At 30.8% G+C, this 16,686-nt stretch overlaps 4 protein-coding genes and 1 pseudogene across 4 annotated transcripts; 3 read left to right on the top strand and 2 right to left on the bottom strand.

Moving 5' to 3' along the window:
• Nucleotides 1-1,207: 1,207 nt before the first annotated feature.
• On the bottom strand, nt 1,208-2,233 carry LOC113375548 (annotated as a pseudogene).
• Nucleotides 2,234-3,621: 1,388 nt separating this feature from the next.
• Nucleotides 3,622-4,279, top strand: LOC113375547 (flexible cuticle protein 12-like). The gene is made up of 3 exons (XM_026615481.1): nt 3,622-3,630; nt 3,703-3,905; nt 3,973-4,279. The coding sequence occupies exons 1-3, from the start codon at nt 3,622-3,624 to the stop codon at nt 4,277-4,279; spliced, it is 519 nt and encodes a 172-aa protein (XP_026471266.1).
• Nucleotides 4,280-7,895: 3,616 nt separating this feature from the next.
• On the top strand, nt 7,896-8,651 carry LOC113375546 (endocuticle structural glycoprotein SgAbd-2-like). Its single transcript, XM_026615480.1, has 3 exons — nt 7,896-7,979; nt 8,066-8,274; nt 8,345-8,651. Exons 1-3 carry the CDS (start codon nt 7,896-7,898, stop codon nt 8,649-8,651), a joined length of 600 nt encoding a protein of 199 aa, XP_026471265.1.
• A 1,720-nt stretch (nt 8,652-10,371) lies between these two features.
• Nucleotides 10,372-11,024, bottom strand: LOC113375545 (flexible cuticle protein 12-like). Its single transcript, XM_026615479.1, has 3 exons — nt 11,016-11,024; nt 10,746-10,948; nt 10,372-10,678 (listed from the first exon to the last, which is right to left on the bottom strand). The coding sequence occupies exons 1-3, from the start codon at nt 11,022-11,024 to the stop codon at nt 10,372-10,374; spliced, it is 519 nt and encodes a 172-aa protein (XP_026471264.1).
• A 1,465-nt stretch (nt 11,025-12,489) lies between these two features.
• LOC113375544 (endocuticle structural glycoprotein SgAbd-2-like) lies at nt 12,490-13,200 on the top strand. The gene is made up of 3 exons (XM_026615478.1): nt 12,490-12,546; nt 12,624-12,826; nt 12,894-13,200. The coding sequence occupies exons 1-3, from the start codon at nt 12,490-12,492 to the stop codon at nt 13,198-13,200; spliced, it is 567 nt and encodes a 188-aa protein (XP_026471263.1).
• The last annotated feature ends 3,486 nt before the right edge of the window (nt 13,201-16,686 follow it).

Raw genomic sequence — 16,686 nt, 5'->3', positions numbered from 1 at the left:
AGTTTTCCATCCTATACACTATTAGACCAAGTTATCTTCCTATACGTAAAATGTACATACTAGTAATTTAAATGTTAAAACAGTGTCCCCGAACGTAAAACCCACGCCCCAAAGACGGCAATTTGATTGATAAGGTGGTCAATTTAAAAATAAACTTTACACAACTTTAACCCAACACTTTGGGTTACTTAAATGCATCACATCGGAACAAATTAATTTGAATTTAAGTTTTTTATTGTATATTTGAAATTTTACTTACAATGTTGTTATAATAATTTTGTAGTGATTACTACCTAAGATTTATCATTTACTTTTCTTAAGAAAACTAAAACTTGATATATAAATAAAGTAAACGTATAATCTATATAATTTAATTTTATGAATTGTAATACTTCAGATATTTACGAAATACTAAAATTAAATACTAGATAACTTTCAATTTTATTTAAGTTCAATTTAATTATTCTAATTATAATTTTTAGAAATATTTAGGTAAAGTATATATTTGTACATACGGACACAAACTGTAAGTTACTTTAATATTCCTATTTTTTTGAAATACTATTATAAAAAATGAATAATTCAATCGCGAGCAGAAAATGGAAATTAAGTTTTTGAGAGAACGGAGCAACCGATGTGAATGATTCAATTTGTAATGATGAAGAGACGGCAAAGATAGGTCAAGCCGTTTCAGAGATACGAAGCTGAAAGTGCAAAAATGACAGTTTTTGAGAGGACGAAGCATCCGATTTAAATGATTCAAAAAACATTTCGCTTGTGTTGACAGTGTAAAGAAACGATTAGTTTTTGGGGAAAGGCAAAAAACAATTTGATTCCAAAATTTAAAAAAAAAATTATTAACCCGGCGCCAATGACGCGAAAAAAATTGCAAGAACGATGACGTTGGGTCATTTTGACCCGACGTTTTATTGAGGATTTATAATAAAAAATATATACTTTTACTAAATTGTAATTAATGTTTACTAAATAAAGGTATTTTCTGCATAAAAATAAATAAAATAAAACTAATATATAATAATTAAACTTTTATTGACATACTTAACAAGACATGCAAAATCAACTTTGAACAAACAACATATGTTAATTATAAGTTTTGGTTTAAGTAATGTTAATAATCATTGGTAACAAACATCTTATAATACTAAAAAAGAGATCAAATTAAGTTATTTTTAATTATAAATGCCAATCAGTCTTCTATTTCCTTATTTACTGACATCGAACTACTACAATTATTGCAGTAGGTAATAAAATGATCAGGGCATATATAAATTTGACATTCATGACAGGTATGACTTGTCTTCTTATCTTTTTTGAACGGACATATTTGGCATCTCTTGCGAACGCCTAGAATCTTTCGAGGTGGTTCATCTGTGGTTTCACCTGTGAATTGTGCGATTCTTTTGCGCAGTTGACGTGGTAAATTCACTCGAGCTCGTCGCACTTGTAAATGTTCCTGCACCATGGCGAGTCCCAGATTTTTTAGGAAATGTCTTCTTTTCATGCGTGTATCATCATTATTAGCCCGGTATATTATGTTTGCGTTTATTTCCGATATATTTAGCATTGCAAAAAAGATAGTCAATGGCCATCGTTTTGTGTTTCTACTCACGTTGTATGACGCAGAAAGATTGTCCACTACATCCACTCCACTCTTGGTGTGATTGTAAAAGGATATGATGTCTGTCACCTGTAGACTCATCAATTTTTTCGTCATGATGTAGACTGGACATCAATAAGACAACTTTATTTTTCTTTGGAATGTAGGAGACTAGAGTTATGTCCTTTTGATGTCCAAAGGTAGATGATCCTGGACATTTTCCACGTGTTGTAATGAATTGAGGTGGAATCTGCCGTTTGTTTTTGCGTAAGGTTCCAACTGCTGTAAGTTTATGTTCCGTTAGGAGGTGAGATACTAATTCATAACTCGTGAACCAATTGCCGAATGTTATGTTACGATGGCTTTTAGAAACGGGCAAGACGACGCGATTTACAACGTCAAAAGGTTTGTTGCTGAGTGAGTATGGGCCACTTGGCTGCTTTCCGCTATATATTTCTAAATTGGTCACATAATATGTCACTATAATCACTAAATAGAAAATAAAAGTATGTCACGAAAATATTACATTTACAATGACGCTGGGTCAAACATACCCGATTGGACTTGACGCACGAGTTGCTCGTTGCGCGGGCGGCGTCGCACTGAGCGAACCATCGGGGCGGGTAGCGGGGAGGCATCGCTTCAGCTACTCAAACGCTTAAACCACATAACCCGGGTAAACAAAATATATGTTCGTTAAAAAACGTCTCGGGTCATTATGACCCAGCGTCATTGGCACCGGGTTAATTTCCAAAAAAAAATTTAATATTGAAAATTATTCATATTTTGATTTTAATTCTAGCTAAAATTTTGAAGTTTACTTATATACCTAAAATAAATATTTTTAACTTTGCAATTCAGTTTATTTAATTCTTATATAATATAAGATAAGATCTTTCATTCTAACTCTGCTTGATTAAGTTTTGTTTATTTACTTTATTTATATTTTTATTTTTCCTTCTACTTCCAAATATGGTTGTTAAAAAATTCTTAACTTTATTAATTTTTTAGATATCAGTGGTGGATCTTTATAACCGCGGACTTTTAAGGCTAGAATGGGGCTTTATATATTTGAAGAATTTAATTTGAGTAAAAATATTAATAATATTACAAAAATTTTGATACTATAAAATCAGACAACATCAAACTACGACAATAAAAGCCGTTTATTTAAATTAATGATTTTATATGTTGACCAGAACATTAAATTAACAAAACCACATCAAAGAGTGTACAAGTAAATTTGTAAAATGTTCAATATTAGTATAAAATCCAAAATTTCTATAAAAATATAAGAAAACTATTATATAACCGGTAATTTGATATTAATATATGAAATATTGAGTTTTGAACTCAAATTGCTTTTTTCACCTTCTTTTCTTTAACTTAAAATGGCCTATATAAAAGTTAAATAAGATTAGTTACAACGCGAATCGAATGCTTTTTTAAATCGCAGATTCTAACATGTACGTTTACATGCACATTCATTCATCATTTTCTTCAAAGCTTTTCCAAAACGATTAGAAGAAATTGCAGAATAAAGATAACTGTTATTTTAAAATTTTACTCTATCAAAAGTTAAGTTATATATATATATATATATATATATATATATATATAATTATTCCAAAATTTAATGCAAAATGAAAGCAATGACAATGAAAATCTTTATGAAAAACTCAATTTGTGTATAAACATGTTATTAAAATACTGCTTAAAATAGAAGTAAACGTAATATTGAACGTAATGTTTATTTGAGAAATATATACACGTAAATAATTTTTAATTAACTAATTTATGTTAAACATTTTGACACCAAATAACCGAAAATAAACAGACTTTTGTAATTGTTCAATCGTTAGTCACAGCAGCATAATTTCATCGAAAGGATCATTATTAAGATTCATGACATTGACCATCACATCTTCGGCGTTGATGGCTACATATAAATAACGCAAGACATATCGAAATATCATTCACTTCGCAGTGTTCTAACAAGCAACATGAAACTTGTAAGAGTTTATAGAGCGTTGATTTATAAACATTTGAATTAATTGATTAAATTTCAATTTTCTTTCTTATAGTTATTAGTTGGTTTATTCGTCGCTGCCTGCTCGGCCGCTCGCCTGGAGAACAATTACTTACCCCCGAACCATGCATCTTCATCAGGGGGCAATGGCAAATTCTTGGCAGCTCCTTACGCCGCCGCCGGTGCTCCAACAACTCCTCCTGTTGCCATCTTGAAGAGCGTTAACGAGAACAACGGCGATGGAAGCTACAACTACGAGTAAATTTATAATGAGGACATCTAACTCTTTAAGTTAATATATTTATTCATTATCTGATTCGTTTAGATACCAATCTGAAAACGGCATAAACCACCAAGAGTCTGGTCACTTGGAAAACCAGGGAAGTGAAAACGAGGAGCAAGTAGTCAGCGGATCTTACTCCTACACTGGTCCTGATGGCAACGTCTACACCGTCCAATACCGTGCCGACGCCAACGGCTTCCAGGCCTTCGGAGACCACTTGCCCACCGCTCCTCCAGTACCAGAGGCCATCTTGAAATCCTTGGAGCAGAACAAAGCCGAAGAAGCCAGCCAAGCCAGTCAACAATATTTACCACCTAACAAAAACAGCAATAGCGGATACCATTATTAGATTACAATAATAATTTTCAATTTTTTTGTAAATAAGAATATAATAAAATTTAATAATTATGTATACGCATATATTTTTTTTAATCAAACAACTTGATTGGTAGTAATACTATATAATATTAATCATGCATTATTATATATACGAGGGGCATGTAAAAAATAAGGTTCCCAACGCTGTAGTCTCGCCGCGCGAGATTCTAGGGGAAATCCGGCAACACTATTTTTATTGTTGATCCTTGCCACTCCATTCCAACTACCTGGGAGTTTACTGCAAAGCTTAGTGCCAATCTAACAGCCATCCGCGACGGAGCGCGCAATCGCCGTCACCGCCAGGTGTAAAATCCGTTCAGTCAATCGATTTTTAAACGCGAAGAAGCTTACGCCTATTGAAATTCATAGATCTCCGAAGGACGCACAGACGTTCACGACGAGCAAAGAAGCGGGAAGCCTTCGAGTTTTGGGACCAAAAATGTGTCTTGCTTACCGAGTTAATGCTTAAAGGGTCCACTATAAATTCGGACAAGTACTGCGAGACACTAACAAAACTTAAAAAAGCCATCCAAAATCGCCGGAGAAGAAGACCGAGCAAGGGCGTGGAGGCTTTTACATAGTTTATATATTATTTATAATTTAATTTTTCCGAAGCAAAAACATCTTTTTTTCTCAATAAAACTTCTTAACGTTCATAAAAACGTTGTAGCTCTCAAATAAAATTTTTTACATTTAAAAAATATTTTGTTTCTTAAGAAATATAAAAGATGAACCTTTACAAATAATTATTGAATTGTGATCAAAACTTTATAAGTGAAACATGATATGAAAATTGAAATTCAAATTAATTTCATTACTGATTTTTCTGCATTTAATCAAGTCCCTTTTTTTCTAACTTTTCGAAATAATAGTTTGTTTTTGCCAGAAAATATGACCCGTTAATTTTATGTTTCTTGACGTTTTTGAACATTTCCTTATGATTAACTCTATGATATACATCAAATTGTAGTATAAGAGAGTCATTGAGTACATAGTTTATATTCATTAATAACATTCATTATATTCATTTTGATATTAATTGCTATATTAATATGAAATAATAATAATTAACACCTACAAGTATTTATTGTGATATAAAAGTACTCAAGTTTATTACAATACGTTATAAGACTTAATCTAATGATATGATAGATAATCTAACTATTATCTATCATACTATTATATTATACTGAACTATTATTTATCATAAATAACACTGCGCGATACTAATTTTTTTTCCTAAGATAGTATGATGGTTTTTAAGTAACTTTACTCTGATTCCGAAAACAGTAACAAAAATGTAACAGCTCTAGTTGAGATATTCCAATATGCTAGTTTTAACTTAAATTATAATAAAAAACAACATATTTCATATTATGCCTTCAAAAGTCTTTTTATATGATTTTCCAGCATGGTCTGACTGATTTCGTCATAAGCTCCAACAATTATCAGTCATCATGTGGATGTCCAACCTTCCTTGATATCGCTCCTCCAAAATCCTGACGTCTTGGTGAATTCACTTGCTCTGCTCTTCGCTAATATCTCCAAGATTTTCCTAAAAACCGTTTTGAATAAGAGTGCGGGTAATGAATTCAAATCAATTACATCAAATATATCAGTTTTTATTTCATCATGTCTTCTCTTTTAACGTTGATTTCTACATCCATTTACATGGTAGGCAGAAGAGATTGATGTTCTAGGTTGTTCATCATTAGCATGGATAGGGTGTATGTAGCTGATCATAAATAGACCTCAATACCATTGGGGTTGTGGCTTATGACTATTTGCTTCTATTGCTTGATTTTTTTTCAATGGTATTTACCACACAGAAGAAACAATCGTCGTGGTGATTGTTGGATAATTTTTCATATAGTATGAAGAACCGATGTTTTATTTTTATTGCGCTATTCAGTTTTGAAGTGGTTGAAATGCCCTGTCTTCACACAGTTTGACATAGATTTTCCGTATTTGCCGAAAACATATTCGCCACAGATGTATCAAAAACTATCTGGATTATGCACACAACGTCTTACAGTTGAAGCGATTCCGAAAAGTAGATAAAACTCTCAGTTATTCGTTAAACTGCGATAATCATAGCTGACATGACTAATTGGGGTAGTTCCCTATAACTAAAAAACTATAGCTGTTACCGAAAACGAAAGGTATATTTGAAATAAGCGTGCAATTCTAAGCATATTAAAAAAATTTGAGAAAAAAATAAAAATTCCATTTTTATCGTGCAGTTAATCTAATAACTATTATCTATTATACCATGCGATACCTATACTATCAATTCATATTTCAGTAGAACCTCGATTAACCGGACTAATTGTTGTCGATAGGCATTCGGATAATCAAAAATCCGGATAATCGAATGTATGAAAAATAATGTTGTGTATTTATTAAAAATTACAAATACATTCATAGATATCAATGAAAATCATGTCTACTACTAATTTAAAACTTTCTTATGTATGTACATATATATTTTCTAAGATTACATTACACACACACACATACTCGTACATATTTATATATATATATATATATATATATATATATATACTATACTATATAGTAGGATTAGTCATGCAAAAATTGTATGTAAAATTGAATTGTAGGCATGTACATGCATATAAATTGGTCGCGATTGGTAGTCCGAATAATCGCGTATTCGTATAACTGAGGTCCGGATAAACGAGGTTCTACTGTTTTTGCTTATTAACTTATCATATATGAATAACATATACCCTACATACTTTTTTATTTGTTATAAAACTTACTTTTTATTATTCATATGCTATATTTTTACCTTACGCCCTATACTCTATTATATATTTTCTCTACTTATCTATTCCGAATACCGGGGAAAAAACTCGGGGCCTCCGCGAGCCAATTAATAATATATTTAAGGACGCACTGTTTTTTCCACGGTTCCTTTACTAATGAATTATTTAATACGTATAAGAAATGTATAGATTTAATTTATAAATATTCTTTCTTTTATAGAAATATTTATTTATCTTGGTATTAAATATCTAGGCTATCGAAAATATCTGCCATTACATTCAAATCACCCAAAGCGAATGGGTTAAAGTCGTGTCATTTTTTAATTTGTAAACAGCTTGTGTGTTTAATCACTTGAATAAACTAAAAATAATTTAAATCTCATTAAATTACATTATATGTTTCAATAATCATTTTTTCACTGTATTTTATAAATTATTTCTAAGCCGACTCTCCAATATTTTTCGAATGCTCTTATTTTCTAACCACTAATATTATTTTTTTTATAGTTAGATATATTGCACGGAAGGTAAATAATGCAATTTAAACAAATCGTAAATAAAATGTTCAAACAAATTTATTACAAAAATTAGTAATATTCAAATTGATTCATTTTTATTTGCAATGTTGTTTCAGCTAATACTTGATATTTGCAGTAAAATGTAATCTAATTGATTTAAACAGGTTTTGAGATTCAGTCTAATTAAATGATTGTTTAGAAGATAAAAGTGAATGAATATTGATACGCAGCCTAATTATATTACGCTTCTATGGCATTGACCATAACATCTTGGACAAAGATGATGGCACTCGTATATAAACGCCGTGAAATATTCGTTCAGCATCATTCACTTCAGTGTTGTTTAACAAGCATCATGAAATTAGTGAGTTTGCTTAAAATATTGAAACATCATCAATATAATAGCAACAATTAATATTAAGCTTAAATACTTTAATTAAATTATTTCAGTTTTTAATAACATTGTTGGTCGCCGTGTGCTCGGCCGGACGTTTAGAGAATAATTACTTACCTCCTAATAATGCTCCCACTTCTGGAGGCAACGGCCAATTCCTTACAGCTCCTTCTGCAGCAGCAGCAGCAGAAGGCCCAGCGACTCCACCAGTGCCGATTTTAAAAAACGTGAATGAAAACAACGGCGACGGAAGCTACAACTTTGAGTAATTATTAAAATTTCATAACAACTTCGAATTGTTTATACAAGTTGAAATTTATCTGCAATTTTTACAGATATGAAACCGGCAATGGCATAAACCATCAAGAGTCTGGTCACTTGGAAAACCAGGGAAGTGAAAACGAGGAGCAAGTAGTCAGCGGATCTTACTCCTACACTGGTCCTGATGGCAACGTCTACACCGTCCAATATCGTGCCGACGCCAACGGCTTCCAGGCCTTCGGAGACCACTTGCCAACCGCTCCTCCAGTACCAGAGGCCATCTTGAAATCCTTGGAGCAGAACAAAGCCGAAGAAGCCAGCCAAGCCAGTCAACAATATTTACCGCCTAACAAAAACAGCAATAGCGGATACCGCTATTAAATAAATAATTTAAATTATTGTACATATAAGTAATATAATATTAAAATAATTTCATTTCAAATGTAATTTTACAGCGTATTATGTACATTTCATAAGAAAAAATAAACAAACGTAGATAAATTGTACATGTTTTGTATAAAATTTAAAACAATAATTCGTTATATTTAAATTAATATATATATATATATATATATATAACATATATACAACAATAAAAAACATGAATTTTTTTCAAAAATTTATTTTAAATCTTCTTCTTTTTTAACTATTTATAACAATAAAACAATAAATCAACGGAATGAATGAATTTTCATTGATGTTATGCCCGATTACTAAACTTTGTTAATACATATGTCAACATCAAATTCAGAATCATACAATATATATATATATATATATATATATATATATATATATATATATATAGCCCCAAAAGGCAGCCGCTTGCGTGCGGTGCACACTGGCCAGGCACGGCCCGTTGCATTTTTTCAGTGTGTAATTAATCGAAATGGTCCATTATTCCAAACTTCAGTAAATAATAATTAACTTTTCATAAGCCCATATAATTTTATTTATTCATTAAAAATTTGAATGAAGTTTAATTAATTACGAAGAAAAGGCCTGGCAGATCTTTATCAAAAACAAATCATCAGGAAATCTGGTGCACTACAATTACAGATATAGTAAGTTTGCTTGAAAGATATAAAACAGAAATTGCATTGATTAGTTTTTAGTGAAAGCTAAAACAATTTTTCCAAATAAAAAAAAATTATATCGAAATTCTTTTTGATGAAGTCGATTATTTAAACGCAAAGTTCATGCAAAACGCCTTAAGACAGAATGCCACTTACAACTAGTTTACTTCTACATATCACCAAAATATCAAATTTAATATAATAAAAACATGGTTTAGTAATTTAAGAAAACAAAAAAGAAAATGAACTATTCTTAAATTATATAATTCAATAAATAAAATAATTATATTTAAATAAAAAAATATTATTTATTTTATATTTAATAAAAATATTATATTTAACAAATACTATAATTCAATAGAAAGCACTAATATATTTATATGTAGGTGTATGAATTGATGGTATCTGACGTGGGAAAACATGCCGTGCCAAACTATATACTGATCGACCCATAGCGACTAGTAAATAATTTGAATAAAACTCTGTATCAATCAAGTATTGCGTATGTGTTATCCGCTAAACAGCACTGCTAGAAGTTTTTCTTTTTTGTTACACACACACACACATATATATATATATATATATATATATATATATATATATATATATATATTTATATCTTGTTATTATATTTATTTATAGAAATAGAAACAAATATTGGAAATGTAAAATACCCTTAGAGTAGAAAATCATGAGCAGAATTATGTATATAAAATGCAGACAAGCAAACACGCATGCACATAAATACCTTTTCCAAACTTGGTCTTGAACGTTTCAGAATGACTAGATACGCCTAGAAAACAAATGTAGGAAGTCGGATTTTCTGGCAAAAACATAATCTTTTCCATGGAACAGTTAACAAATTTGTCAAAAAATATTTGAAGATATCACGCTTAAATTAAGAAAAACTTATGGATACATTTAACACATGACATTACTATATTTGGCACTCAAGTTTATACAAAATGGGTTATAAAATATAATTTTTTTTACAAAACATACATTTAAAAAAAGTATTAATCTATTCAATAATGGTATCCGCTATTGCTGTTTTTGTTAGGCGGTAAATATTGTTGACTGGCTTGGCTGGCTTCTTCGGCTTTGTTCTGCTCCAAGGATTTCAAGATGGCCTCTGGTACTGGAGGAGCGGTTGGCAAGTGGTCTCCGAAGGCCTGGAAGCCGTTGGCGTCGGCACGATATTGGACGGTGTAGACGTTGCCATCAGGACCAGTGTAGGAGTAAGATCCGCTGACTACTTGCTCCTCGTTTTCACTTCCCTGGTTTTCCAAGTGACCAGACTCTTGGTGGTTTATGCCGTTTTCAGATTGGTATCTAAACGAATCAGATAATGGATAAATATGTTAACTTAAAGAGTTAGATGTCCTCATTAGAAATTTACTCGTAGTTGTAGCTTCCATCGCCGTTGTTCTCGTTAACGCTTTTCAAGATGGCTACAGGAGGAGTTGTTGGAGCACCGGCGGCGGCGTAAGGAGCTGCCAAGAATTTACCATTGCCCCCTGATGAAGATGCATGGTTCGGGGGTAAGTAATTGTTCTCCAAACGAGCGGCCGAGCACACGGCGACGAAAAATCCGACTAATAACTACAAAAGTTCAATTGGGTTTATTCTCAGCAAAGTCTTTTATAGATATCATACTAAACAAACTTACAAATTTCATGGTGCTAGTTAGAACACTATACAGTAAATGTCACTTCATAGATGCTTTACAACGTATTTATATGTGATTGTCAATGTCAAAAATCTCTATTAGGTAAATTCCAATTAATTTGTAAAGTCAATTATCTGAATAGATATAACTTATTAGGATTGTGACAATTTAAGAATTGAATATAAAATTAGATAATGCGCGCACTAGATGCTGAAGTCGTAAAAATGCTAAAAAACAAAAAATACTATTATAACTAGCGCTTCTATTTCGTAACTTATTTGAGTCAACCACCTAAATATGACTTTCAATAATCTTATAATTCCTTGATATACCTATACTTGAAATTTATAGTAATTATTATACGTTCTAAACATTTTCATATAATTTTTAACTTCCCGTAGGGTAAGTTATTGTAATGAGCCGAAAATCGGAATTGAAAATTTTTACATTTCTCGACGTTTTGAAGGTTTCTGAACATTTTGGCACACCTCAGAAAAAATGGATGTGTGTGTGTGTGTATGTATGTATGGATACAAATTTCCAGTCACGTTTTCGGGCGCACGGATCAACCGATTTGAATGGTTCAAAAAACATTCGATTTCTATTGATAGGGAAAAGAGCTGATTAGTTTTTGGCAAAGGCAGGCCCAGCCATTTCGAAGATACGGAGCTAAATATGTAAAAAAGGGCAGTTTTTGAGAGAACTGAGCGTCCGATTTAAATGATTCAAAGAACTTTTTGCTTTTCTTAATAAAATAATTGATTTAAATAAAATTTGTTTAAACTTTTTTTTTTTAATTTTTTGTATATCGAAAATAATTCAGATTTTATTTTTAATTCTGACTATAGTTCTAATATACTTTACAAATAATTTCAACTTTGCAATTCAGTTTATATAATTCTTATAAATATTAGGCAATGTTAAAATATTTATAATAATTTATTTGAAAACATTCAGTATTCGTAGTACGGGAAGTTCCAGAAATTTGCTTTAAGGCACGATGCCATAATTGCCTCAAGACAGAATTCCACTTACAGCTTGTTTTAATTCGAAATAATACTGCATATTATATGAAATTTGCAAGTCTGAATAGTCTCAAAAACGTTTTTCGACAGATATTTCTTATTTTAATTTCTTCTTAAATTTATTTTACAATAATTGATATGGTATTATATTTATTAATACATTTCATATTTCATTGTCCATTTTCATTTCACTTAACATTAAATTTTACTAATTGATTTGCATGTTCAAAAGTTCGAAATGGTAAAAGTTAAAAATAAATTAATTTATTTTTATTTATTTATCTAATAATAGATACGTGAATACGTTTAATTAATATAATAGTATTAATAGGATAGATAGTAATTAAATAATTTGATCAACCAACGCTATAAAAGAATCATTTTTCGATCTACTTTTCTTTGACATTGACCATGTCGGTGTTCGTGGAGTTAGCATATAAATATCACATATGATCCGAGCAGAATATCATTCACATCGTTGTGTTTTAACTCGCACCATGAAATTTGTAAGTATGAGATCCACAAAGAATTAATTTTTTAAATTACGTATTTTAATAAAAAAAAATCGATGCAATTGTTGTAGTTATTAGTCGGATTTTTCGTCGCCGTGTGCTCGGCCGCTCGTTTGGAGAACAATTACTTACCCCCGAACCATGCATCTTCATCAGGGGGCAATGGTAAATTCTTGGCAGCTCCTTACGCCGCCGCCGGTGCTCCAACAACTCCTCCTGTAGCCATCTTGAAAAGCGTTAACGAGAACAACGGCGATGGAAGCTACAACTACGAGTAAATTTCTAATGAGGACATCTAACTCTTTAAGTTAACATATTTATTCATTATCTGATTCGTTTAGATACCAATCTGAAAACGGCATAAACCACCAAGAGTCTGGTCACTTGGAAAACCAGGGAAGTGAAAACGAGGAGCAAGTAGTCAGCGGATCTTACTCCTACACTGGTCCTGATGGCAACGTCTACACCGTCCAATATCGTGCCGACGCCAACGGCTTCCAGGCCTTCGGAGACCACTTGCCAACCGCTCCTCCAGTACCAGAGGCCATCTTGAAATCCTTGGAGCAGAACAAAGCCGAAGAAGCCAGCCAAGCCAGTCAACAATATTTACCGCCTAACAAGAACAGCAATAGCGGATACCACTATTAAATAAATAATTTAAATTATTGTATAAGTAATATAAAATTAGTATAATTTCATTTTAAATGTGATTTTACAGCGTATTATGTACATTTCATAAAAAAATAAACAAACGTAGATAAATTATGTATGTTTTATATAAAATTTAAAATAATAATTTGTTATATTTAAATTAATATATATATATATATATATATATATATATATATATATATATATATATACATGGTCTCCCAGACCTTGATGTCACACCGAAATGGGGTAACAGTATTGACTTTAACTTGACTGCCCTAAAAAAAATTAAAAAAAAAAACTCACGTTGTTTGGAGAATATACGCTCTTAAGTGCGACTTAGAGGTTTGGTAAAACTATCAATTTGGTGAAATTGTAGTGAGTTTCTACTAATTTTGTTCATTTAAACTTAGGAACAGTAACTGTGAATAATATTTGTAGGACCACAATCATAAACAATAATACAATCGCTCCAAGTTTCAAAAAATACTACTTCTTGTTAAACTATGAATTTAAAACTTTTCAAATCGGTCGACTTTAAAAAAAATGTACTAAAGTGTGATGGCAAGTTTTATCAAAAGCTGACACATCGAATCAGGATTGTAAATTGTTAAAATACTTGATAAATTTACTGAATTATTATTAAATAATTCTTGTAAATATTAGCAATGTTCTTAATTAACTTCCCGTAGGGTAAGTTATAGTAATCGCAAAAAAATCGAAAATGAAAATTTTTATATATTTACGTTTAAAAGGTTTTTGAACATTTTGGCATACCTTAAAAAAATGGATGTATTTGTGTGTATATGCGTGCGTATGTGTGTGCGTGTGTGTGCAGATTCAAATTTCCGTCGACGATTTCGGGAACACAAATCAACCGATTTGAATAATTTAAAATTTGTATTGATAAGGCCTAGCCGATTTGAGGATACGGGCCAAAAAGAACTAAAAATGTTAATCCAGTTTTCGAAAGAACAAAGCGTCCGATTTAAATGATTCGATAAACATTTTACTTGTATTGACAAAATGAACAACTGGTAAAATTTTTGTATAGGCAGGTCCAGCATCTCTGGAGATCCAATAAAAAAAAGTATAAAACAACGCCATTTGGCGGTCAAAAATGAACATTAGACAAATGTACATCGTATTATCGGATATTCCATAAAGATTATAATAAAAGTACAAATGTTGTGTACATTTATATGGGTTCCGTACCAATGTTTACACGTTAGACGACTACGCGGCGCTTACGCGCTTTGATATTTCGAATCACCTATGCAGCGCAATTGCTTAAAAGAAGTTCAATATTTTCAAAAAACAAAAAAATCAAAATATAAAAAGGTTCAAATTTTTCAAAAGTTTCAAAATTTATAAATATTTTGAATATAACTCTGTATCAAGTTATCCAACAAGTATTGTCTATGTATTGTCTTGCAATTTTTCTCCTTCCTTATACATTATTGGTTATTTTATTATGCTTTTTTCTAAAAAAAAAACACGTAGCTGTATTTTTTTTTAGAAAACTGCTAACAGTTCTTCTTTTCTGTTACATATATATCTTGTTATTTCAATTATATTTATTTATAGAAATAGAAACAAATGTTGGAGATGTAAAATACCCTTAGGATAGACAACCATGTGTATAATTATATATATGCACAGGCAAACAGGCATGGACATAAATACTTTTTCCAAATTTGATCCTAAACGGTTTAGAACAGTGATTCCCAAACTTATTTCACCAACCGCCCTCTTTCGAGAAAAAATATTACTCAGCGCCCCCCTATTTTTTTTTCATTTCAATAGCAATTAATAAGGTATATAAAAATTATTGTATGTGTACAAGATAAATTAACGAATAAAAAACCAATTTTGATAGTGTAAGCTATTTTAATAAATCATAAAACATTCGGAAAAAATGCACCATCAGTTAATTTCAAATGTTCTAGGTCCGCAAGCCACTGTATTGAATTTTTCAGATATATTACGGATATATTTGTAATGAAATGCAATTGCAAATGGTACATCACTGCTGACGGAAAGGTTTTGCAAAACATTTGATGATTTATTTATTAAAATGATGGACGTTATCAAAATTAATCCTTTACTCTTTCAAAAGAAGGTTGTAAAATAACATCAAAGTTTGAAATTATAAAACTATATTCAGAATAAATATACAATCATTATAATTTTAATGTGAGGGATGAATCTAGTTTGCTGCTACCAATTTAGCAATTTTCGTTTCTATCTTCGTCAAATGTAATCTTAAATCACCACGATCGACTATAAGTAATCGGTTTCTTTTTTTTGTTAATAAAAAAGTCACAGCGCTGAATCCACGTTCCACTAATGATATAAGTATGATGACGGAAATGCAATCATAAATTTTTCAATGACAGACCAAATTTGTGGGTAAGCCGTTGGCATCTCTTTTTGCAGCCAGAACTGTTGGTAGCTATTTCAGAATTTAAATTTCAATTCTTCATTTGCTATTATTTCCATCAATTCTTTTTGTAGCTTTTATTTATTTTACAAAACACGGTAACTCGGGTGGACAGTTACGGGTAGATATCAAAAAAATATAATTAATAGCGAGGCAAGTAATAATCATATCCGTCACATCTTCTCTCTCTCTACAGAATCTCTTACAGAATTTGGTAAAGTTACACGCGTTGAAAAGTTACACAAATTGTCGAATCACAAAGAAAGTGTGAACCATCGTTTTCAGAAAATTCTGATAAAAAATTAAAATATTTTAAATCTTTGTAATTATAGTAATGTTTGCGCACCATTTCTTGCACATACACATTTAAACATTTAAATTTTGACAAAGATCATAACTTTCGTTTGGCGGGACAAGCATTGCGCAATTGGACTATGCCAATTTAATTTTAAAGAAGTAAATACTAAGAAAATTTAAAAAGTTTCAGTTTTAATAACCTCAATAGAGTAATTGCAAATTACATAATATATTTTTATGATTGCAACATTGATTGCGAAACGAGACAAACGCTTTTTTGCAACTTTACAAGCTTTTATACAACAAACAGATCACTCGCGTTTATGAAGATGCTTTAGATCCTTTCAATCTATCACGTGGCCCATTTTTAATTATACGACGAGTTAACTGACGTATTGCGTAATCATTGCTAATTATGTTATCACTAAGAATAATAATAAATTCTCAATTTTGATTTAAGTCAGCATTAAATTATGATTCAGGGCCGACAGTGACAAAGTCGGCATCAAAAGAAATTAAAATATTTTTTTTACTAAAATGGGATTTGTAGTACTGTTAACTAATGTATTATAAAATTATTTATGTCATATATGTTTGGAAAATTTTAACTAAAATATTATCTTTATATATAGTGTTAATGTTAATCATTTATTTATATATAATATTAATGATATATTTTTTTACTTTTGTGCTGTAAGCGCCCCCTACAACTAATCATCGCCTTCTAAGTGCTCCAAAGCCCA

This window comes from Ctenocephalides felis, unplaced genomic scaffold (genome assembly GCF_003426905.1).
Source record: "Ctenocephalides felis isolate EL2017-DRISC unplaced genomic scaffold, ASM342690v1 CF-g0.4_SCAFFOLD_01886, whole genome shotgun sequence".
NCBI lineage: Eukaryota > Metazoa > Arthropoda > Insecta > Siphonaptera > Pulicidae > Ctenocephalides > Ctenocephalides felis.
This window is presented reverse-complemented; position numbering and strand designations above follow the sequence as displayed.

Excerpts from the sequence above, each read along its gene's own strand:
- LOC113375547 (XM_026615481.1), top strand. Across the intron at positions 3,906-3,972 it reads GATGGAAGCTACAACTACGA|ATACCAATCTGAAAACGGCA; the intron begins GTAAATTTATAA and ends TGATTCGTTTAG.
- LOC113375546 (XM_026615480.1), top strand. The coding sequence starts at position 7,896 with ATGATGGCACTCGTATATAAACGCCGTGAAATATTCGTTCAGCATCAT. Across the intron at positions 7,980-8,065 it reads TAACAAGCATCATGAAATTA|TTTTTAATAACATTGTTGGT; the intron begins GTGAGTTTGCTT and ends AAATTATTTCAG. Across the intron at positions 8,275-8,344 it reads GACGGAAGCTACAACTTTGA|ATATGAAACCGGCAATGGCA; the intron begins GTAATTATTAAA and ends CAATTTTTACAG.
- LOC113375545 (XM_026615479.1), bottom strand. Across the intron at positions 10,679-10,745 it reads GATGGAAGCTACAACTACGA|ATACCAATCTGAAAACGGCA; the intron begins GTAAATTTCTAA and ends TGATTCGTTTAG.
- LOC113375544 (XM_026615478.1), top strand. The coding sequence starts at position 12,490 with ATGATCCGAGCAGAATATCATTCACATCGTTGTGTTTTAACTCGCACC. Across the intron at positions 12,547-12,623 it reads TAACTCGCACCATGAAATTT|TTATTAGTCGGATTTTTCGT; the intron begins GTAAGTATGAGA and ends CAATTGTTGTAG. Across the intron at positions 12,827-12,893 it reads GATGGAAGCTACAACTACGA|ATACCAATCTGAAAACGGCA; the intron begins GTAAATTTCTAA and ends TGATTCGTTTAG.